Below are 26,092 nucleotides of genomic sequence, written 5' to 3' on the forward strand. Positions count from 1 at the left end.
GACGAGAGTTGAAAAGTGCACAGTAGTCAAATTGGGGAAAGAGGATGGAACCGCTTTAACGGGAGGATGAGTTATTCAGCGACTCCAACCTTTTTTTTTATTTTGTAAAAAATATATATGACCACTTATCAAGGCCCAGAGGCCACTCGAGGATAAGAGTTGAAAAGTGCACAGTAGTCAAATTTGGGAAATTTGTTATATATCTATTTTTTTGTTACTTAGGCATTTCCACTTATCAAGGCCCAGATACATCTCGAGGATAAGAGTTAAATGTGCACAGTAGTCAATTGGACAATAAGGCCCAGAGTCCACCCGAGGATAAGGGTTGAAAATGGCAGTAGTTAATTGGACAACATAGTAATCGTTAGTAATGGAAAGTCGGGAAATTTGTTATATATATATTTATATTTTGTTTAGATAGGCATTACCACTTATCAAGGCCCAGAGGCCACTAGAGGATAAGTGTTGAAAAGTGCAGTAGTCAATTGGACAAAATATAGTAATTGTTAGTAATGGAAATTCAGTAAATTTGTTATATATATATTAATATTTTGTTAAATACGCATTACCACTTATCAAAGCCCACAGGCCACTCGAGGATAAGGATTGAAAAGTGCACCGTAGTAGTCGGTTGTAATGGAAATGCGGGATATTTGTAATATACCTATTTTTTGTTACTTAGGCACAACCACTTATTAAGGCCCAGAGGCCACTCGATGGTATTACCACTTATCAAGGCCCAGAGGCCACTCGAGGATAAGCGTTTAAAAGTGCAGTAGTCAATTGGACAATATAGTAATCGTTAGTAATGGAAATTCAGTAAATTTGTTATATATATGTATATTTTGTTACATACGCATTACCATTTATCAAGGCCCAGAGGCCACTCGAGGATAAGGATTGAAAAGTGCACAGTAGTCAATTGGACAATATAGTAATCGTTAGTAATGGAAATTCAGTAAATTTGTTATATACCTATTTTTTGTTACTTGGTCATTTCCACTTATCAAGGCCCAGAGGCCACTCGAGCATAAGAGTTAAAAAGTCCACAGTAGTCAATTGGACAATAAGGCCCAGAGGCCACCCGAGGATAAGGGTTAAAAAGTGCAGTAGTCCATTGGTCAATATAGTAATCGTTAGTAATTACTACTTCTCAAGGCCCAGAGGCCACTCGAGGATAAGGGTTGAAAAGCGCAGTAGTCAATTGGACAATACAGTAATCGTTAGTAATGGAAATTCAGTAAATTTGTTATATATATATATATTTATATTTTGCTAAATACGCATTACTACTTATCAAGGCCCAGACGCCACTCGAGGATAAGGGTTGAAAATATTCAACAAATTTTTTATCTACAGATTAGAAAATTTGTATATAGGGTATTCAGACATATGGAATATATCTAGCATAATCTATCTATTATATCTATAAAAGTCAGAATGTTTGTGTGTGTGGGTGTGTGTGAGGTAGAGAGAGAGAGAGAGAACAATTCTTAACCTATATATTCAACAAATTTTTTATCTACAGATTTTAAATTTGTTATAAAGGGTATTCATACATATGGAAATATATCTAGCATAATCTATCTATTATATCTACAAAAGTGAAAATGTGTGTGTCTGTGAGAGAGAGAGCAATTCTCAACCTATATAATCAACAAATTTTTTATCTACAGATTAGATAATTTGTATATAGGGTATTCAGACATATGGAAATATATCTAGCATAATCTATCTATTATGTCTATAAAAGTGAGAATATGTCTGTGTGTGAGAGAGAGAGAGTAAGAACAATTCTCACCCTTTATATTCAACAAATTTTTATCTACAGATTAGAAAATTTTTATATAGTGTATTCAGACATATGGAAATATATCTAGCATAATCTATCTATTATATCTATAAAAGTGAGCATGCGTGAGAGGAGAGAGAGAGAGAGAGAACAATTCTCAACCTATATACTCAACAAATTTTTTATCTACAGATTTGAAAATTTGTATATAGATTATTCAGACACATGGAAATATATCTAGCATAATTTATCTATTATATCTATAAAAGTGAGAATGTGTGGGTGTGTGAGAGAGAGAATGAGAGAGAACAATTCTCAGCTTATATATGCAACAAATTGTTTATCTACAGATCCGAAATATCACATTTGTATAGAAGTAGAAATCTGGATACCTATTCTGATACCTAATAAAAGAAAGGACACTCTTTGGGGCGGATTTTGATGATAACAAGTCACTAATAAGAAATTATAATAAACATTGAAATAATTTAAGAATTTTATCAAAATAAAATTGCATGGTAATCACCCAATTTCTGCCACAAAATTTTGATTGGCAAAACTCATAAACAGAAAATATATATTTTCTAATTTCATCTTTTTTTTTATATAATCTGATTTGATGTTTTCCTTAATATTCAAATCACTATATTTTGCTGCTTAATATCAAATACAGCAAATGAGTTATTTTTTATGCATCAAACAATTACATTTTCTCATTCATCCAAACTAATCACTGAACATCAATTTCATATTTTCTTCACTAAAATATTACTGTGCTTGATGTCATCAAGTGGAGCGGATCATTTTTTTTTCATTTGTTCACACATTTTTCCAATTTATATATATTTTGTCTAAGATTCTTAGCCTATGTCATTGCATACCAAGCTGTTTATTAAAAGTTACGGTTCACTGTAAACACATACGTTACACCAAAATAAAAACGCTTCAGATAATGTCTTGATATTCAATTAAGTTTCTCACATGACATCTTATGAAGTTAGTAGAAATGTTACAGACTTTTGAATCTCAAACACTTTCAATACTGTGCACTGATATTTTCTTTTTTGGAATATAAGCACATTCATGATTTTTTTTTACAAACGTCAACAAATTTCACAATGTGTAGCAATGTACTGAAACAATTATAAAAATATTTGTTTTTATTTTGGATGATGCAGGGCATCCGAAGAGAGATTTTTCTAACAAAATGAAAGTATAATTTTTAGCAATAGGTATCTAGGAAAAGGCCACTACATACGTTATAAATTCCAAATTTCCACAACCTGGCAAATACTGGTACACGCTAGCAAATTTAGATTTGCAATTACAGAATATGATTCTAATTTTTTCCTTTGCTCTTTATTCTAACACTACACTAAGTTTACTGTTTTATTTCGCTACAGTTGATATTGTGTAGAACAATAAGAAAATCATAGTGAACAATGCATTCAACAAAATTTCACACACATTTCTAGATACCTATATCTAATAAGTTCAAAAGAAAGGACACACTTAGGGAGGTATTTTGGTGGTCAAGTCACTAAATAGAGATTAGCTGGTTTCCCGGCATAGCCCAGGATGTAATAAAGATTGACTGAAATACATGTTCTAGCTGGTTTCTAGGCGTTGCCAGGGATGTAATATAGACACATTATGTTGTATATTACCTGTTCTCTTCTCCCTAAGGTAAAACAATTTCATATACATGCTGTAAATTACCTATGCTAGGGATAAAACATGAACAATACCAGTCCGGGGGTAGATAAAACAAATAATACATAGAGATGAAAGATTCGTCTCCCCTAAGAATAAAACATATGTTCAATATCTGCTTTTGTTTTTTCATTGTTTATACGGTCCCGAGCAACGCCGGGTAGCCCTGCTAGTCTTCTATATATATAAAAGGCAAAAATCGGTGTGTATGTATGTATGTATGTATGTTTGTTTGTAACGCTAAAACTTTTGACAGACACAACCAAAGTTGACAAATTAGGTAGCATATTGCACCTTGATCACCCGGATGACAAATATCGAAATTTCACGTCAAACGGACAACTAGAAGGGGGTTAACTGATCATTTTTCTCCCAGGGGGGCCCCCCAAAAAACCTGTCATTTTAACATTATTCATTAGCTGTCACGTGACGTGACGTCAGCTCAGTAAAATGTCGGCTACGCTGAGCCTCTGACGTACATTAAAGCTGCCTGCGAGGAGTATCATTGATACTATAACACAGTTAAATATTAGTTTAAGAGTCGAACCGTTATTACCAACGGATTTATCGCACTTCAAAAAGAAGAATCCCAAAATTACATAAAAATTGACGTAGGGAAAATGTTTTTATTTTTGCTTGAAGTTTTTTACCGGCGAAGAAAGATGACTATGCTCTTTGCTATAGTTTACCATGTAAACAAGGCTTTAGCCATTTTGTTTTTACCTCCTAACTCTGTTAAACTGGAAGGGGGAGGGGTGGCTATCAGTATAAGGCCGCTTAAATACACGAAAATTACTTTTATACGAGTTTGTTTTCTTATGAATGGAACCGCGTTTATAGGGGGGAGGGGGGAGGAGGCAATGTGCACAGTCTCCCAAGCATTACCTACTATAAAAAAAGATGCACATTTACCCTCTTCTCTCACCCTCTTTCTCTCTCTCTCTCTCTCTTTCTCTTCTCTCTCTCACTCTCTTTCTCTATCACCCTCTTCTCTCTCTCTCTTTCTCTTCTCTCTCTCATCCTCTTTCTCTCTCTCTCACCCTCTTCTCTCTCTCTACCTTTTTCTCTTCTCTCTCGCACCCTCTTCTCTCTCTCTCACCCGCTTCTCTCTCTCTACCTCTTTCTCTTCTCTCTCGCACCCTCTTCTCTCTCTCACCCGCTTCTCTCTCTCTACCTCTTTCTCTTATCTCTCTCTCTCTCTCAACCTCTTCTCTCTCTCTCTCTTACCCTCTTCTCTCTCTCACTCTCTGTGTACACCTTTTTCTCTTCTCTCTCTCTCTGACCCTCTTTCTCTCTCTCTCACCCTCTTTTTCTGCTCTCTCTCACCCTTCTCTCTCTCTCTCTCTCTACCTCTTTCTCTTCTCTATCACCCTCTTTCCCTGCTCTCTCTCACCTTCATCTCTCTCTCTCTACCTATTTCTCTTCTCTCTCTCTCCCTCTGCTCTCTCTCACCCTCTTCTTTCTCCCTCACCCTCTTCTCTCTCTCTCTCTACCTCTTTCTCTTATCTCTCTCTCTCACTACCCCTCTCTCTCTCTGTCTTACCCTCTTCTCTCTCTCTCTACCTCTTTCTCTTATCTCTCTCTCTCACTACCTCTCTCTCTCTCACCCTCTTCTCTCTCTCACCCTCTTTCTCTCTTACCCTCTTCTCTCTCTACCTCTTTCACTTCTCTCTTTCTCTGCTCTCTCTCACCCTCTTCTCTGCTCTCTCTCACCCTCTTCTCTCTCTACCTCTTTCTCTTCTCTCTCTCTCACCCTCTTCTCTCTCTCTTACCTATTTTGTAATATATATATATAGATATATATATTGTACAAACTATTGTACAAACTATTACCACTTATCAAGGCCTATAGGCCACTCGAGGATGAAAGTTTAAAAGTGCACAGTAGTCAAATTCGGCAAAGATGACGGAACCGCTTTAAGAGGAGGATGAATTATTCAGTGACTCCAACCTATTTTGTTACATATATGTATGTATATATTTTTGTAAAAAATATATATTACTACTTATCAAGGCCCATAGGACACTCGAGGATTAGAGTTGAAAAGTGCACAGCAGTCAAATCTGGGAAAGAGGATGGAACCGCTTTAACGGGAGGATGAGTTATTCAGCGACTCCAACCTATTTTGGTATATATATATTTATATCTATATTTATTTTTAAATATATATTACCACTTATCAAGGCCCATAGGCCACACGAGGATGAGAGTTTAAAAGTGCACAGTAGTCAAATTCGGCAAAGATGATGGAACCGCTTTAAGAGGAGGATGAATTATTCAGTGACTCCAACCTATTTTGTTATATATATGTATGTATATATTTTTGTAAAAAATATATATTACTACTTATCAAGGCCCATAGGACACTCGAGGATTAGAGTTGAAAAGTGCACAGTAGTCAAATTCGGGAAAGAGGATGGAACCGCTTTCACGGGAGGATGAGTTATTCAGCGACTCCAACCTGTTTTTTTATATATATATTTATATCTATATTTATTAAAAAATATATATTACCACTTATCAAGGACAATAGGCCACTCGAGGATGAGAGTTGAATAGTGCACTGTATAAAAAATACGGTAAAGAGGATGGAACCGCTTTAACGGGAGGATGAGTTATTCAGCAACTCCAACCTATTTTTTTATATATATATATATATATATACTTTTATTAAAAAATATATATTACCACTTATCAAGGACAATAGGCCACTCGAGGATGAGAGTTGAAAAGTGCATAGTAGTAAAATTCGGGAAAGAGGATGGAACCGCTTTAACGGGAGGATGAGTTATTCAGCGACTCCAACCTATTTTTTATATATATATATATATATATATATTTATAACAAAAATATATTACCACTTATCAAGGCCCATAGGCTACTCGAGGATAAGAGTTGAAAAGTGCACATTAGTCAAATTCGGGAAAGAGGATGGAACCGCTTTAACGGGAGGATGAGTGATTCAGCGACTCCAACCTATTTTGTTATATATATATATATATATATATATATATATATATTTTGTACAAACTATATATTACCACTTATCAAGGCCCATAGGCCACACGAGGATGAGAGTTTAAAAGTGCACAGTAGTCAAATTTGGGAAAGAGGATTTAATCGCTTTAATAGAAGGATGAATTATTCAGCGACTCACACCTGTTTTGGTATATATATATATATATTTATAAAAAAATATGTATTACCACTTATCAAGGCCCATAGGCCACTCGAGGATGAGAGTTAAAAAGTCCACAGTAGTCAAATTTGGGAAAGAGGATGGAACCGCTTTAACAGGAGGATGAGTTATTCAGCAACTCCAACCTATTTTGTTATATATATATATATATATATATATATATATATTTTTCATAAAATATGTATTACCACTTATCAAGGCCCATAGTCCACTCGAGGACGAGAGTTGAAAAGTGCACAGTAGTCAAATTGGGGAAAGAGGATGGAACCGCTTTAACGGGAGGATGAGTTATTCAGCGACTCCAACCTTTTTTTTTATTTTGTAAAAAATATATATGACCACTTATCAAGGCCCAGAGGCCACTCGAGGATAAGAGTTGAAAAGTGCACAGTAGTCAAATTTGGGAAATTTGTTATATATCTATTTTTTTGTTACTTAGGCATTTCCACTTATCAAGGCCCAGATACATCTCGAGGATAAGAGTTAAATGTGCACAGTAGTCAATTGGACAATAAGGCCCAGAGTCCACCCGAGGATAAGGGTTGAAAATGGCAGTAGTTAATTGGACAACATAGTAATCGTTAGTAATGGAAAGTCGGGAAATTTGTTATATATATATTTATATTTTGTTTAGATAGGCATTACCACTTATCAAGGCCCAGAGGCCACTAGAGGATAAGTGTTGAAAAGTGCAGTAGTCAATTGGACAAAATATAGTAATTGTTAGTAATGGAAATTCAGTAAATTTGTTATATATATATTAATATTTTGTTAAATACGCATTACCACTTATCAAAGCCCACAGGCCACTCGAGGATAAGGATTGAAAAGTGCACCGTAGTAGTCGGTTGTAATGGAAATGCGGGATATTTGTAATATACCTATTTTTTGTTACTTAGGCACAACCACTTATTAAGGCCCAGAGGCCACTCGATGGTATTACCACTTATCAAGGCCCAGAGGCCACTCGAGGATAAGCGTTTAAAAGTGCAGTAGTCAATTGGACAATATAGTAATCGTTAGTAATGGAAATTCAGTAAATTTGTTATATATATGTATATTTTGTTACATACGCATTACCATTTATCAAGGCCCAGAGGCCACTCGAGGATAAGGATTGAAAAGTGCACAGTAGTCAATTGGACAATATAGTAATCGTTAGTAATGGAAATTCAGTAAATTTGTTATATACCTATTTTTTGTTACTTGGTCATTTCCACTTATCAAGGCCCAGAGGCCACTCGAGCATAAGAGTTAAAAAGTCCACAGTAGTCAATTGGACAATAAGGCCCAGAGGCCACCCGAGGATAAGGGTTAAAAAGTGCAGTAGTCCATTGGTCAATATAGTAATCGTTAGTAATTACTACTTCTCAAGGCCCAGAGGCCACTCGAGGATAAGGGTTGAAAAGCGCAGTAGTCAATTGGACAATACAGTAATCGTTAGTAATGGAAATTCAGTAAATTTGTTATATATATATATATTTATATTTTGCTAAATACGCATTACTACTTATCAAGGCCCAGACGCCACTCGAGGATAAGGGTTGAAAATATTCAACAAATTTTTTATCTACAGATTAGAAAATTTGTATATAGGGTATTCAGACATATGGAATATATCTAGCATAATCTATCTATTATATCTATAAAAGTCAGAATGTTTGTGTGTGTGGGTGTGTGTGAGGTAGAGAGAGAGAGAGAGAACAATTCTTAACCTATATATTCAACAAATTTTTTATCTACAGATTTTAAATTTGTTATAAAGGGTATTCATACATACGGAAATATATCTAGCATAATCTATCTATTATATCTACAAAAGTGAAAATGTGTGTGTCTGTGAGAGAGAGAGCAATTCTCAACCTATATAATCAACAAATTTTTTATCTACAGATTAGATAATTTGTATATAGGGTATTCAGACATATGGAAATATATCTAGCATAATCTATCTATTATATCTATAAAAGTGAGAATGTTTGCGTGTGTGTGTGAGGTAGCAAGAGAGAGAGAGACAGAGCGAGAGAACAATTCTCAACCTATATATTCAACAAATTTTTTATCTACAGATTTGAAAATTGGTATATAGGGTATTCAGACATATGGAAATATATCTAGCATAATCTATCTATTATGTCTATAAAAGTGAGAATATGTCTGTGTGTGAGAGAGAGAGAGTAAGAACAATTCTCACCCTTTATATTCAACAAATTTTTATCTACAGATTAGAAAATTTTTATATAGTGTATTCAGACATATGGAAATATATCTAGCATAATCTATCTATTATATCTATAAAAGTGAGCATGCGTGAGAGGAGAGAGAGAGAGAGAGAACAATTCTCAACCTATATACTCAACAAATTTTTTATCTACAGATTTGAAAATTTGTATATAGATTATTCAGACACATGGAAATATATCTAGCATAATTTATCTATTATATCTATAAAAGTGAGAATGTGTGGGTGTGTGAGAGAGAGAATGAGAGAGAACAATTCTCAGCTTATATATGCAACAAATTGTTTATCTACAGATCCGAAATATCACATTTGTATAGAAGTAGAAATCTGGATACCTATTCTGATACCTAATAAAAGAAAGGACACTCTTTGGGGCGGATTTTGATGATAACAAGTCACTAATAAGAAATTATAATAAACATTGAAATAATTTAAGAATTTTATCAAAATAAAATTGCATGGTAATCACCCAATTTCTGCCACAAAATTTTGATTGGCAAAACTCATAAACAGAAAATATATATTTTCTAATTTCATCTTTTTTTTTATATAATCTGATTTGATGTTTTCCTTAATATTCAAATCACTATATTTTGCTGCTTAATATCAAATACAGCAAATGAGTTATTTTTTATGCATCAAACAATTACATTTTCTCATTCATCCAAACTAATCACTGAACATCAATTTCATATTTTCTTCACTAAAATATTACTGTGCTTGATGTCATCAAGTGGAGCGGATCATTTTTTTTTCATTTGTTCACACATTTTTCCAATTTATATATATTTTGTCTAAGATTCTTAGCCTATGTCATTGCATACCAAGCTGTTTATTAAAAGTTACGGTTCACTGTAAACACATACGTTACACCAAAATAAAAACGCTTCAGATAATGTCTTGATATTCAATTAAGTTTCTCACATGACATCTTATGAAGTTAGTAGAAATGTTACAGACTTTTGAATCTCAAACACTTTCAATACTGTGCACTGATATTTTCTTTTTTGGAATATAAGCACATTCATGATTTTTTTTTACAAACGTCAACAAATTTCACAATGTGTAGCAATGTACTGAAACAATTATAAAAATATTTGTTTTTATTTTGGATGATGCAGGGCATCCGAAGAGAGATTTTTCTAACAAAATGAAAGTATAATTTTTAGCAATAGGTATCTAGGAAAAGGCCACTACATACGTTATAAATTCCAAATTTCCACAACCTGGCAAATACTGGTACACGCTAGCAAATTTAGATTTGCAATTACAGAATATGATTCTAATTTTTTCCTTTGCTCTTTATTCTAACACTACACTAAGTTTACTGTTTTATTTCGCTACAGTTGATATTGTGTAGAACAATAAGAAAATCATAGTGAACAATGCATTCAACAAAATTTCACACACATTTCTAGATACCTATATCTAATAAGTTCAAAAGAAAGGACACACTTAGGGAGGTATTTTGGTGGTCAAGTCACTAAATAGAGATTAGCTGGTTTCCCGGCATAGCCCAGGATGTAATAAAGATTGACTGAAATACATGTTCTAGCTGGTTTCTAGGCGTTGCCAGGGATGTAATATAGACACATTATGTTGTATATTACCTGTTCTCTTCTCCCTAAGGTAAAACAATTTCATATACATGCTGTAAATTACCTATGCTAGGGATAAAACATGAACAATACCAGTCCGGGGGTAGATAAAACAAATAATACATAGAGATGAAAGATTCGTCTCCCCTAAGAATAAAACATATGTTCAATATCTGCTTTTGTTTTTTCATTGTTTATACGGTCCCGAGCAACGCCGGGTAGCCCTGCTAGTATATATATAAAAGGTAAAATGTGTGTTTGTGTGTGTGTTGCAAAAACTTTCGACAGAGGCGATGGTAGCTCACCAAACAAAACATTTTAAACCTCGATCCTTTGGACGACAAATATTGAAAAATGAGCCAAAAACACTTATTCCTTCGCACTTAACTGGTCGGTTTCCTACAGGAAGGAGACGTTTTTTTTGCGTTGTCATTTTTTGCAAGTCATTGTATCGTCATATCGGTTTGATCAACTTAATTTCAATGTTGTGAACTCCTAGTCGGATGATGGAGCATCAGTAACACGTCAGATTTTTGTACTTTCTTTTCCGCCTTCGTGTTGCGGGTTCGAGCCTGCCTGCCTACTACCACTTTTTTTTTTTTTTTAGAAAAAATTTGAAAATAATTTAGGTGAAATTATAATCTATAATATAAGAGCGAAAATGTGTTTGTGTGTGTGTGTGTGTGTGCGCATTTTTTTCATATGTCCGCCAAAAGCTTTTTTTAGGGGAGGGGTGGGGTCACTCATTCTTACAACTTTTTATATACTCGCTAGATTACGAAAACGAGGTCGTCCCTATCTTTTATTTCAGAGACTTTTATATTCCACTGCGCTGTGGTTTCATTTCTCTATGGCATGATGTTTGACCGAGAAAACCACACATCGACGTTCGTTTAACCACCTGCTTTTTAAACGTTTAATTTCAACCATTATCACTTGTCTGACCTCGTAGCATCGTGGTAAATTATCAGGCTATTCACCTCAAGGCTTCGGGTTCGAGGCTACCTCCCTACCAAAACTGTTTTTTTATACCGACAAACACCCGGGCAACGCCGGGCATCCCCGCTAGTCTAATACATAAAAGGGAAAATGTGTGTTAGTTAGTGTGTGTCTGTGTTTGCTTGTATGTCTGCTGAAAACGTTTGACAGACGCATCGGACCATGACAAAATTGGTATCGTTAGAAAGATTGATGGCCCAGATGAAAAATATGTAAAAATTGTCCCAAAAGATTAATTCTGTCCTGGCCAACTGGGCTGTTTTTTGCAAGGAGGGGTCAGTGTTTTGCGTTAACACATTTTTCAAGTCCTACCATGCTCAACGTACATTTATAAAACGTTGTTTCGAAGGCCTGTGACATCATAAGTCGCTGTGGCCGAAACAGCTAGCGTGTTTGCTTTTTTTCACTTCCTTTTTCTCTCCCGTGTTGCACGTTCAATCCTGCTTTCTGCAGCTAATTGAAGAAAAGTTTGTTTTTTTTTAGGGCTGGGAGTTGGTTGCTCAATCGCCTCTCTCCAACCAGGCAACACCGGGTATCCATACTAGTCTATCTTATAGTCGTAAAATGTGATTTCTAAACATTATTTCGTAAAATGTGATTTCTATAGGAAAGTCGTAATTCTGTGTGTGTCTAGTTGGAAGTCAGAAACTACACAAGATACATCAATGGATTATATATGGCCCTCACCTAGAGACTATGATCTTTTTTTTTTTTTCATTTTTCTTAAACTTTTTCTTCTAGGGGATGGGACATCCAACCAGATGTCTGACACTTACCCCTATTTTAGTGAGTCCAACCAAGAGATCTTTTCAGGATTCTAGCCGTCCCTTTCAGTGCAATCGTTTGTATTTCACTTGCACTTGGTTCACCGGGTATGCTTGCTATGTACTTTTTAAAGTTCTTTTTCATAAGCCCAGTTGCTCCTATGATGACTGGTATAATTGAAACGTCTTTTAATTTCCAATTTCGTTTCATATCATGTGTATGTCCTCAGGTGTGATTGCCCAGGCTCGGTCGCAGAGATTACAAAACTAACCTACAAACCTCACATAAAATATCTAAGCATCAACTGCAATAAATCAGTTGAACTAATGAGAGTGATTGCTAATATTAAGTGGGGAGAAGATTATTAAGTCTGAATAAAACTCTACAGATCATTAATCTAATCAAAACTACGGCTGTTTCAACTATGGAACAGCCAGAAAGTCCTATTTAAAAAAAATTAGAAACCATCCACAATTCAAGGACTCACACTGACACTAGGGGCTTACAACATTTCTCCTGGAAACAGTTTATATGCAGAATATCCACTCCACCTAAGGTGGAACATAACAATGTTTAGTAATAAATAAAGATCTGAGCAGAGATAGGTTAATTTAGAAATCAGTTTTTAAAAGCTGTCCAACACATGCCGACATAAAAAATGGATGTTAAACCTAATATCATGATGATGTTAAGTATATATTCTGAATGAACTTTAAATCCTTTTTTTGGAAGTCATTTGTTACGATGATGAAAGAAAAATTTATATAACTTCAACGTTTAGAAATCACATTTTACGAAAAAACATTTAGAAATCACATTTTATGAAATAACGTTTAGAAATCACATTTTACGAAAAAACGTTTTCTGAAATAACGTTTAGAAATCACATTTTATGGAATAACGTTTAGAAATCACATTTTACGAAATAACGTTTAGAAATAACATTTTACGAAATAACGTTTAGAAATGTCATTTTCTGAAATAATGTTTAGAAATCACATTTTATGAAATAACGTTTAGAAATCACATTTTACGAAATAACATTTAGAAATCACATTTTACGAAATAACGTTTAGAAATCACATTTTACGAAATAACGTTTAGAAATCACATTTTACGAAATAACGTTTAGAAATCACATTTTACGAAATAACGTTTAGAAATCACATTTTCTGAAATAACGTTTAGAAATCACATTTTATGATATAACGTTTAGAAATCACATTTTACGAAATAACATTTAGAAATCACATTTTCTGAAATAATGTTTAGAAATCACATTTTACGAAATAACGTTTAGAAATCACATTTAGAAATCACATTTTCTGAAATAATGTTTAGAAATCACATTTTCTGAAATAACGTTTAGAAATCACATTTTCTGAAATAACGTTTAGAAATCACATTTTCTGAAATAACGTTTAGAAATCACATTTTACGAAATAACGTTTAGAAATCACATTTTACGAAATAACGTTTAGAAATCACATTTTACGAAATAACGTTTAGAAATCACATTTTACGAAATAACGTTTAGAAATCACATTTTATGAAGTAACGTTTAGAAGTCACACTTTACGAAACGACTTTTGTTTTTGAGTTGTTTTATTCCGATCGATGCACACGTAGAATGTAAGAATATAAGAAAGTTCAGTTTTTTCTGATTCTATCTTGAAGCGACACTATTTTGTGCATTTTACCGGCATGTCATAGAAGATTATTTCTTTTCTAATAACTTTTTTTTTTAACAAAGGAGTCACCACTTATCAAGGCCCAGAAGCCACTTGAGGTTAAGGGTTAATAAGCATACAGTGATCAATGGGACAATGTCGTAGCAATTGTTAGTGGAAATTTGGTAAATTGGATTACTTAAGGACAATGGCTCATCAAGAACTTGTTTACGTTGGCCTTGAAGACGACCACGTTGTAGTCAACCGGAAAGCAGGCAAACGGAAGAGAGTTCCACAGGTGTGCAGTTCTAAGAAAGAAACTTTGTTCATGGAATCTATGTTTAGGTTTAGGCACAGATAAAGAGTGAAGGAAATTATTGAGAGTGTTTTCAGATAGACGAGTGTTCCTCGTGAAAGTTTGGTGGAGAGGACCATAACTTTTGACTGATATGTATGTTTATAAGTTTTCTGTTGTTCTGTTTTTAACTGCCATATTTCACTTGAGTATCTATGTATTAATACTGTTGTATCTTTAACGTATGTACGTACGTACGTACGTGTGTCACGATTTCCAGATTATACATTATTCGATCGGGAGATCCTATTTATTAAAAAGGAGGATAGAAAGACACAATGTAAAAAAAAAAAAAATAATGGCGCTTTTGGGCTGTACGTGAAACTAAAATATACCTTCTTGGTCTTCTGGCTAGGATCCAAGGATAGTATCTGTTCTGTCTAAAAATGGTATTATGATATCATGGGGTTTCCGTTCTCACTGGTTGGTTGGTTGTTTTTGTTTTATGGCATATCAACCCTTTCCAGGTTATTTAATGACGAATCCAAAGATTTTGAAGAACAATTTTTTAATAGAATATATTTGTTGTTTTCACGTCGGTTTCTATTTAACCCATAGTTGGGACCCTAACAGGTACTACCAGTCCAGGTCCTGGATATGACCTTAAACTATATCCGATGGTGGGGCCCCAGCTTGCAAGCTTTGGGGACTGTGGAGCCACCCCTTAATTGTCATTGCTCTCAGGTCCACTCTGACTCGGAGTAGTAGTACCTGTTAGGGTCCCAACTATGGGGTAAATAGAAACTAACTTGAAAAAAACAAAAATATTCCATTAAAAAATTTTTCTTCAAAATCACTGAATTCGGCATTAAATAACCTGAAAAGAGTTGATATGTCGTAAAACAAAAACAACCAACCAACTACTACCAGTCCAGGTCAGAGTGGACCTGGGAGCAATGGCAATTAAAGGGTGGCTTCACACTCCCCAAAGCCTTCAAGCTAGGGCGTCACCATCGGATATAGTTTAAGGTCATATCCAGGACCGTGTTCTCACTGGGTGTCCATGCAGAGGAAATATGTTACAGACTCCTATAAAGATATTGGAGAACAATCGTAATAACCAGATATATTCTAACACTAATCAAATTACTTAGATAAATACTGTAACAGTTTTAACAAAAGGGCTACAATAATATTGCGGGGTCTCCATTCACAGTGAATGTTTACAGAATGCCTGGCAGCAATATGTTATATATGAGAGATGCTGCTGTGGAATTTCCACAGGTCCGACTAATCAAATTGAATAAGAAAGGAGTTTTTTTTTTCTCGGAAATTAGTTCAATTTATTCTATTTTTAGCTGGTGACTATCTTTTGATATTTTAAATCCATTTTTTAAATTTTATTTTAATTTTTCTCTTTTCAGGAATTTTTTGGTGCTTTGAATGCAATGGCAACCAGTTCAGGGGTCTGTCTTGGAAGTAGCAATTGGATTATTACTTCTGGATTTGAAAAAGTAGGTCACTTATTTAAATAGGCATGTTTTTTGTTTTTTTTTCATAATTGTTTCCTTTTAGGAATTTGACAGATGTATACGATGCCACTCTCTTTCTAAATGTTATGTTTGACGTTCATCTTCGTCGCCAACTGTTATGTTTGCAGGTTGAACCAGATAACGTATAAGGCAATACAAATGAAGACTCAACAAACAAAGGTAGATCAATAAGAAGTGTATTAGGAAAAGTATATTTACAGTATATTTACATAATGGTTGTCAGGTAAGACAGTCTTGGCTGGAGAACATATCTGCTCTCGGCTCGGCCTTCGGTGGCTTCTGGTTAACACACACTCAGACTAACCGAGTCTTGTTATTTAGATAAGTTTAGATAAGTTTCATAAAAGAAAAAGTCGATAAAAGTGACACAAACAGTAAAACAGTAAAAAAAAAAAGATATTATTAATAAATGTGTAGTAATGTCTTTTATTTCAATATTCAATATAAGAAAAGAAAAAGTCGATAAAATTGACACATAAACAGTAAAAAAAAAAAGTCGATAAAATTGACACATAAACAGTAAAGAAAAAAAAAGATATTAATAAATGTGTAGTAATGTTTTATTTCAATATTCATAAACATTAACGTTGTCATTTAAAAAGAGTAAAAAAAAAGTTTTAAAAAGTCGATAAAAGTGATTAAAAGTGAGATATTATTAATAAATGTGTAGTAATGTCTTTTATTTCAATATTCATAAACAGTAAAACAATGTCGATAAAAAGTGTTGTTACTATGGCAACTAAAACATGTCCTTTGCGGCTGCGCGGGAGAAATCATTGTTTTTTGAGGGTGTTCGTCAGGGAACTCTTACCGCGACCAGTACCCATATCTGCTCTCGGCTCGGCCTTTCGGTGGCTTCTGGTTAACACACACTCAGACTAACCAAGTCTTGTTATTTATGTGTAATATTATCCACATATGTAAATGAGTGGGTGCCACCACAACACTAAAAATAATTAAATTTCCTTTTTAATTCTTTAGGTTATTTGTTCAGAACATATTAAAAGAGAAATAGAAGAGACTGCTTGGGTTAGCAGATGGAGAGCAGTTGAGAAATCAGCATCAGTTGGCAGGAGATGGCAAAGGAAAACATAAAAGAACTTGCAAGGCACCCGGCATTGCCCGGTCGTAAAATACGCTATTTTGATTAATGCAAATTTTGTATTTATTATCATATTATGTTGGACCCAATATATAGTAAAGATTTAAAAAGTTTAAAAAAAAAAAAAATGACTCGTGTGCCACCACCGAGCATTGAAACCAAAACACTTCGCTTACGATTTATTTTTTCCTCTGCTGTTAATGACTGAGCTATGAAGACATGTTTTCTGCTAAGCTTAAAATTAAAACATAGACCAATAGCTACTATGTTATGCATGCGTATTCGTAATGCCGTCGTTCCACCTTCATCTGGCAAATTTCAATTTTTTTTGTTCATACTTTTGTACTGATTTTCTCGGTATAAAACCCAAATATAAAGTTTTGCATGGGTTCAAATACCTCATATATGAAGTTTCATGTCTGTAGAGCAAAAACTCTAGGAAGAGTTTGGTAGGCAAAATTTTTTAAACAAATATATATATACGTATACATAAATATATATGGAAACAATTTTGTGTTTACTGCAAACTTTTTTATACAAATATTATGCAAGTATAAATCATGTAGAATATCTGCATGAATATAATTACACACAATAGTTAACTAAAGATGATCATTCCATAAGAAAACCGAAACAAAAAAACTAATAGGGAATTAATTAAAATGAATGTTTAAAAGAATATGCAAATTAGCTAGATCTTTTGCTAGTGAATGCAATTCCACAACTCATATATAAGAAAGTTGTATTTTCTTTTTAAATAAATAGAAAAAAGGAATTTTTATATGAATATCAATACATAAAAAAACAAATTTATAGGGAGTATAGATATAGATAGATAAAGAAATTGATGGATATATACATACCCTCCCATCTCCCTCTAAAATTAATATCTTAGTGAATTTTCTTTTTAATTCTCCGGGATACTATCAATTAAATAAATTTTCAAATTATAAAAATAAATTAAGGCGGTTTTAAGTTTTCTATATAAATTTAACATAAAAGGTTTTGTTTTTTGTCCAGAATTCCCCCTATATTAAAAAAAAAATTAAATAAAGAAATAGATCTGTATGACGTGTATGTATCCGTGATGAAACGAAAATATCATATTCCAAAAATCACATAAATTGATCAAGTAGTTTTATTTTAATAAAGAAAATTAACTTTAAGTGATTAATGGTAATTCGTAGGCATTACAACGTAAATCTCACAAGTTTAAATTATTGAGTGATCTCTATTTTTTCTTTAGATTGTTTTCAAAATGGCAGATAAGAAAGCCGCTCTTTGGTTACTTATAAAATTTTATTATTTTAAAAACAAAGCTAATTAATCAATTTATGTGTGATTTTTGGAATGTGATATTTTCATTTCGTGATGGGTACGTACATCATACAGATTTTTCTTTCTTTTTTTTTATATAGCGGAACAAGAACATAAGACATATACATCTGCCGAAAACTTGAATGAATTTTGGCAGAAAAAATATCTTCAAGATTTGAATAAAAGACACCAAAAACAGTTTGGTGATTTTACATTGTAAGAATGAACAAAGCTTCTTTCTTAGAACTGCACGCCTGTGGAACTCTGTTCCGTCTGCCTGCTTCCCACCGGACTACAACTTGGATGTCTTCAAGTCCAATGTTAACAAATTCCTAATGAACCGCCCCCTTAAGTAAACACTTCATCAAATCTCCACACTAACGTAATGTACTTGCAATAACCCTTATCCCTGAGTGGCTTCCGGGCCTTGATAAGTGGTGATCACTGTGTAAAAAAAAAAAAAAAAAAAAAAAAAATTGAATTTGAAGTAAAACAAATGTTACCCACGTAATTGTCATGTAGCAAAGAGTAACATATCCCAAAATTATGAAGAACGCTAAGATAGAAAAATAATTAATAATGAAAAACACTTTTCGAGAAAAGTCATATGAGAAACAAACACGGTAACCAAAGGGGGAAGTAACTCGGTTCTCAGAAATTTAAAACTTAATTACCTCCCTTGTCAACTTTTGTTTTTTCTTTAGCAAAATCTAGCGAAATTGCATAATTTCTATAGATTTCACAAATTTCTTTTTTCGTTAATAATTATTTTAGTACTTCTACAGAATTGGGACGAGATTTTTGGAAATCGTAAAACTGAATTTCACATAAAAACAATGGTATCTATTCATTGATTGAGATTGTCGGACTGACTTCCTCATCTTGGTTGTTATTGTCACAACGTTTCGGCCGTTTTTTGCCCTCCGGCCTTCGTCAGGTGAACGGTTTGTTAGGAGTCTCGAACCCAACCCTTTATTATTATTACGGGGGTACCGTGTTCGGACTCCAGCTAGGCTTTGGGACATAGTTGCTGATTCTCTGTTTTTCAATGTTACTTTTTTCACTGCCTTCGTTCAGGATTGAACTCAGCACCTTTGGGTAACTGTAAACTTTGATACAACGTCTAGGACCACTCGGCCATATGTCACTAGGACAATTCTTAGTTGGTTTTTGTTAATGTTAAACCTATGTTGTTATTCAAGGTTTTCTCTCTCTATCAAAGGTGTCCAAATTGCATTCAGCTCTATGCTTGGTTTGCTCAGTAGGTTGTTATGTCCGAGCATGTGAGCTGTTTCTTTAAGTTTTCTCACTTTCCAGTGGGTCTCTCTGTTTATTATTTTTACTTCATCCCATAGGGGGCGATGATCCCCCCTCTCCATCCAGACATGGTTGGCTATGCCCGATTTTTTCGTCTCCCCTTTAGTTACCGCTTTTCGGTGTTCTTCCACCCTTACTTTAAGGGGGCGGCATGTTTCACCCTTGTAAACCTTTCTGCAACTGCATGGGATGGAGTATATGCAGTTTTTGGTCATGTTCTCCTCCATGCGGGGCTTCACTCGTACCAGGTGTCGTCTGAGTGTTGACTCGCTTTTGAATACCGTCCTGATGTTGTAGGGGGCACATATTCTCTGAATCTTTTCGGAGATGCCTCGTATGTATGGTAGGCAGACCGTTGGAGGTTTTTGGGTTTCATTCTCCTCTCTTATACTATTAACACGTCTGGTGGATAGTATGCTATCGGGGTAGTTGTTACGACGGAGGGTATTCTTCAACCTGACCATTTCTTGGTGGTATGTAATGGTGTCGCTACTTATTGTCTCTGCTCGATGTTGTAAGCAGCGTGCGATTCCATGTTTGATACTGTATGGGTGATGGGAGTTGAAGTTTAGGTATTGTCCGGTGAAGGTAGGCTTGCGATATACGGATGTCTTAAACCCATGCTCTGTGCGTGATATGAGTATATCAAGGAAGGCCAGTTGGTTATCTTTTTCTTTCTCCATTGTGAACTGATTTTCCTCTTATGACATCTCTAAGGGTATGAATTTTCAGTGGATATACCGCTACTTTTCCCATGTTAAGAATGGCTTTCTAAAATGTCACAAGTCTGAATTATTTGCAAAATAGTGTTGAGAGATCATCAGTTGTTGTTTAGCCATAAAATTTAGTTATTCAGATTATTTGGATTCTTCGGACGACTGTTCTCATCTTGAGTGGGATTTTCACAACGTTTCGGTCGATGTAACCTCTGACCTTCTTCAGGTATATCTTGTCAAACTCAGGAATGTTTCTGTTGAACTTGGGAATTTCGACAGAATTTTGAGCGGAACCCTTTATTTACTTTATAGGGGTAGCGTGCACTTGTTCCGTCAGCCATGACTGGATAGAGGTTCTAAGTCATTCGCAATTGTAATTTTCGGTCGCCCACACTGAGGATTGAACCTTCAACCTTCAGGATGATATCACTTTTTACAATTGATTTTTCCAAGTTCTCTAACCACTGCACCACAGGTCAGTGTGGGCAACCGAAAAAATCTCACAAGTTTGAAATATTCAGTAATCTCTATCAGTCATGACCTCTATCCAATCATGGCTGACAGAACAAGAGCATGCTACCCCCGTGATGTAAATAAAGGGTTCCACTTGAAATTCCGTCCGAATTCCTGAGTTTGACAGAAACATTCCTGAGTTCAACAAGATACACCTGAAGAAGGTAAGCGGTTACATCGACCGAAACGTTGTGAAAATCACGCTCAAGATGAGAACAGTAGTTCGATGAATCCAAATAATACGAATAACCAATCCTCATCTCAAAAATTAAATTTAAATTTGTTTCTTTTTAAAATAAAACCACTCGATCAATTTATGATTTTTGGTGTATGATATTATGATTGTTGGGGTGGTTATGGACTTGCACCATTTTTTTTTCCTAATCAGCTGATAGTTTATTTGAGTCTTTGCTCTACCAGATTTATTGATCATAAAAAAAGGTGTTTGCAAGCAAAACGATGATAATGATGATGCTTTTAATAGATTCCTATTAAATAACTCCAAAAAGGTTTGATTTGTTGTTAAGCAAACCAAACCACAAGTGAACACTTCTATTAGTTCAAAACCTGATATATGTATATATATATATTTTTTTTTATTTTAGATTGTCTATATTTCTGGTTCTTCCACCTTGACCACACATCCTAAGGTAAGCGATTTGTTTATTTTTTATATGTATTTGTTTTTTGTTTTTTTATATATCAAGAGAAAAAAAAAATGCTTAAAACTAGCTGTATGTACCTGATGTTGTCTGGGATGTAGTAACATAATTTTATTTTTAAATTTTTATTTATTTGTGCATTCGTAAACCTATACAGAAAAAGATGGCAGGTTTCACTAATGACAACCAATGCAGGTTTTGCCACACGGAATTGGAAAATGTGAGTCATCTAGTATCAAGTTGCAAGGTTCTTTTGGGGGATGGCCACTACACAGTGAGACATGATGGAGTATGTAAGTACCTCCACTGGACCATCTGTAAAAAGTTAAACATCCAGTGTAGCAGCAAATCCTAGGAACATCAACTTGAAAGAACAGTTGGAAATGACTTATATACCATACATTACGACCATGTAATACCTACAGCCACCTACCTTGGAAATTCTCCTGTGAAACCTGCCATAGTTATATGGAATAAGTCAGACAGCGTGGAAAACTTGGTTGAAGTGAGTGTCCCTAAGGATGGAGGTCTGAACAGAGCTGAAAAAGAGAAACACACCAATATCAAGGTCTCATGTGTGATATGAAAAGAAATTGGAATTTTAGGGAGATATCAATCATACCAGTTATTATAGGTGCCACAGAGCTTATGAAGAAGAACCTGAAATCCTATCTAACTAATATTACTGGTGAACCAAATACAAAAAAGATTCAGACAATTGCACTTAAGGAAACAACGAGGATACTAAAAAGAGCTCTTGGTTGGTTTCAATAAAAAGCAGAGCAATGTTGGTAGCTGATTTGGCTGCCCCATACCCAACGTTACAAAGGAAGCAAATAAAAAAAAAAAGAAATAAAATTTACATTGTAAGGTAAACAACTATTATATTATTTAATCAAAAATTGTGAACTACAATTCATTGGCATTTTGGCCAAGATCAAAGTGTAGTATCTGTTCTTCAGATGCAGCACTTCCATTTCTCGTTCTCTTTCAGTGGGGGAGAAATCTAATGATGGTGGTCTGAACAGAGTTGAAAGGGAGAAACAGACCAAATATCAAGGTCTCATGTATGATATGAAAAGAAACTGGAATCTGAGAGAGATATCAATCATACCAGTTATTATAGGCGCCACAGGGCTTATGAAGAAGAACCTGAAGTCCTACCTAAGTAATATTCCTGGTGAACCAAGTGCAAAAGAGATCCAGACAATTGCACTTAAGGAAACAACGAGGATACTAAAAAGAGCTCTCGGTTGGGTTCAATAAAAAGCAGGGCAATGTTGGCAGCTGGTTTGGCTGCCCCATACCCCACGTTACAAAGGAAGCAAAAAAAAAAAGAAATAAAATTTACATTGTAAGGTAAACAACTATTATTCAATCAAAAATTTTGGCCAAGATCAAAGTGTAGTATCTGTTCTTCAGATGCGGCACTTCCATTTCTCGTTCTCTTTCAGTGGGGGAGAAATCCTTCACGACTGAGACAATTTTTTTATTTTTGTACCTTTTCTCCACGTTAAAAAACGACCCTGGTGTCTAACTCTGTCCCGTGGGGAGGCATTGTAAATAGGTACTATTTAATATGGCCGTTCGAATTGAATTTCAGTTTCTTTTGTAAGATGTGAGAAGCATGATGTGATCTTCGCTAGAAACGCATCACGGTTTAAGATTATTTGATCTCCATGACAGACTAGTGACTCGTCGCTTGTTCTGTGCGATGTGCAAGTTATCTTCATTAGCTATGGACGATTCCAATATTTTTTCCCATTTTTATGCAATTACTGATACTGTTCTATATTCCCGATTCTGTTCTGATACAATTACCAATTCCAATTCCCATAATAAAATCACCTAAAGAAAGTAGAATCTACCAGAGACGATAAATTCAAAATGTAGTGTTGCAATCAAATAAGACAAACAAAAATGCTGAAAACAAAATTGTAAAACATAAAAACAGTCACCATAAGTTTAATTATATGAAAGCCAATTTTTCAAGAAAAGTATGTCATTCTGTTTTGTGATCTTGAACGTAGAGTTACACTTTTTTTGCTTTGTTAAAAAATCGATCTAAACAGAAAGCGATGTCTCATCAATTTTATCCCCCCCCCTCCCCGTCCAAGGGTTGGAAGTTCTGTCATGTCGACCAGGTCCAATGTTCATCCACCACCATTCTCGATCCATTGTTTGTTCAGATTTGATGCTGGTACTCTTCGAATTCTCGTTGATGCAGTTGTTTCATCTTTTCTGTGGGCAGCCTTGAGGATAGGAGCTAGGGATGATGATGCTCTCATTTTTTCTAAGCCAAAAAAGAAACAGCTGTAATTTCTTTTCAATTAAAAAACATTTTTTTTCTTATTTAAATGAATTTCACGATTTTATTGAAAATTGTCGCCTGTTGACAGTTTATTGCTGGGTTGCTAATTGCGTTGACATTTTTCAGCTGCTTACCTGACGGAAAATGCCGATGCAAAGTTGCCGGAAATTGAATTATCTTCTGAATAAGTACGCAATATTCTGGTACTTTCCAGCAACTACCATGATATCACGCTGACTGCTGTGTCGCTTTCATTCTTTTAAGATGATGCCAATCACAGTGTGATTCCAGAACGAGGCCAAACAAATGTGATTTTTATCTGTGGATGCACTGATGAGATGTTCACTCTAAAAATAAATTTTTGAACTTCATTGGTGATTTGAGAAAAAGGCAGTCACCTGTTTAATTAATTTTGTTGCTGTATTCGATTCTGTTGACTGCAGCAACCTCTAAAATGTTATGCAAGCAAATGGTATTCCAGCTAAACTTCTCAGTATACTACTGCTCAACACGATCCTGCATATGCATGTATGGTGAGGATTCGGAACCTTTTGATATTCGGTCTAGTGTTCAGCAAAGATATGTCTTTTCATGAACATTTTTTAATTACTGAGTCACTTTGAATGCTTTAAGAGAGTCTCCTGGTGTCGCTGTTGGACTTAGATTAAGCCAATGATATCAAGGTTTATTTTTTTTTTTTTTAAATAATATCAAGGTTTATTTATTTTTTTAATGGAGAGTAGATAATACAGTGGATGTGTTATCGGCAGCTCCAGTAACTCTCGCTTCTCCTTTTTTGTCGCTCAGTCCTCATTCAAATGAGTGATTTTTCTGACAAAGGGTGAAGAAAAAGCTGCTTTAAAGGTCGGTAGTACTTGGTGAACAGTAGTCTGAGATGTCGGAAATTTTTCTGTCTGGTGTTCAGCAACGATTTGTCCTTTCGTGAACATTTTTTAATTACATCATTGACTGAGTCACTTTGAATGCTTTAAGAGAGTCTCCTAGTGTCGCTGTTGGACTTAGATTAAGCCAATGATATCAAGGTATTCAGTGAAACATTTGCTAATGTCCAAATGAACTGATAAATTTTTTCACCACGTCTCACTAATTACTTCCTCTCTGTGACGTCATATCTTGTCATGTAGTTTTACTTCTAAACTTTAAACTTCTAATAGAATTTTCCATTTTCTTCATTTTAACTTTACTTGGAAATTTTTGTGTTTTATTATCTACATTTAAATATTGCCACAGAATTGTCTCATTGAAAATTTAAATTTCACAGTTTTATCAAAAATATAAATGTTGCATCATAGTTAATAGTTTTTGTTTATTTGTAGCCGATGGAGACAAGTCCCCTGAAAGATGCTGACGTTTTAATCTTGAGTTGTTTATCTCAAAGACCTTTGGCAAATCCGGATTCCATGATTGGGGAATTTTGCATGAAAGCAGGTTTGTTGCTTTTGGTGAAAATTTTCTATTATTTAACAAAATATTAAATATTATTATTTAACAATATATTAAATATTATTATTTGAAAAAATATTAAATATTATTATTTGACAAAATATTAAATATTATTATTTGACAAAATATTAAATATTATTATTTGACAAAATATTAAATATTATTATTTGACAAAATATTAAATATTATTATTTGAAAAAATATTAAATATTATTATTTGACAAAATATTAAATATTATTATTTGACAAAATATTAAATATTATTATTTAACAATATATTAAATATTATTATTTGACAAAATATTAAATATTATTATTTGACAAAATATTAAATATTATTATTTGAAAAAATATTAAATATTATTATTTGAAAAAATATTAAATATTATTATTTGACAAAATATTAAATATTATTATTTGACAATATATTAAATATTATTATTTGACAAAATATTAAATATTATTATTTGACAAAATATTAAATATTATTATTTGACAAAATATTAAATATTATTATTTGACAAAATATTAAATATTATTATTTAACAAAATATTAAATATTATTATTTAACAAAGTATTAAATATTATTATTTGACAAAATATTAAATATTATTTCACAAAATATTAAATATTATTATTTAACAAAGTATTAAATATTATTATTTAACAAAATATTAAATATTATTATTTGACAAAATATTAAATATTATTATTTAACAAAATATTAAATATTATTATTTGACAAAATATTAAATATTATTATTTGACAAAATATTAAATATTATTATTTGAAAAAATATTTAATATTTTTATTTAACAAAATATTTCATATTTTTATTTAACAAAATATTAAATATTATT

The 26,092-nt window shown here is 33.7% G+C and overlaps 1 protein-coding gene across 1 annotated transcript in view; it reads left to right on the forward strand.

The window, feature by feature from the left end:
- LOC145239967 (integrator complex subunit 9-like) overlaps window positions 1-26,092 on the forward strand; it is a 137,057-nt gene that overhangs the window by 44,913 nt on the left and 66,052 nt on the right. The window contains exons 8-10 of the mRNA XM_080103554.1: window positions 15,700-15,789; window positions 21,399-21,443; window positions 25,104-25,215. Coding sequence (XP_079959680.1) covers window positions 15,700-15,789; window positions 21,399-21,443; window positions 25,104-25,215 — 247 coding nt within the window. The remainder of the gene's footprint in view (window positions 1-15,699; window positions 15,790-21,398; window positions 21,444-25,103; window positions 25,216-26,092) is intronic.

This window comes from Euprymna scolopes, chromosome 19 (genome assembly GCF_053919585.1).
Source record: "Euprymna scolopes isolate OS-2025 chromosome 19, ASM5391958v1, whole genome shotgun sequence".
Lineage (NCBI taxonomy): Eukaryota > Metazoa > Mollusca > Cephalopoda > Sepiida > Sepiolidae > Euprymna > Euprymna scolopes.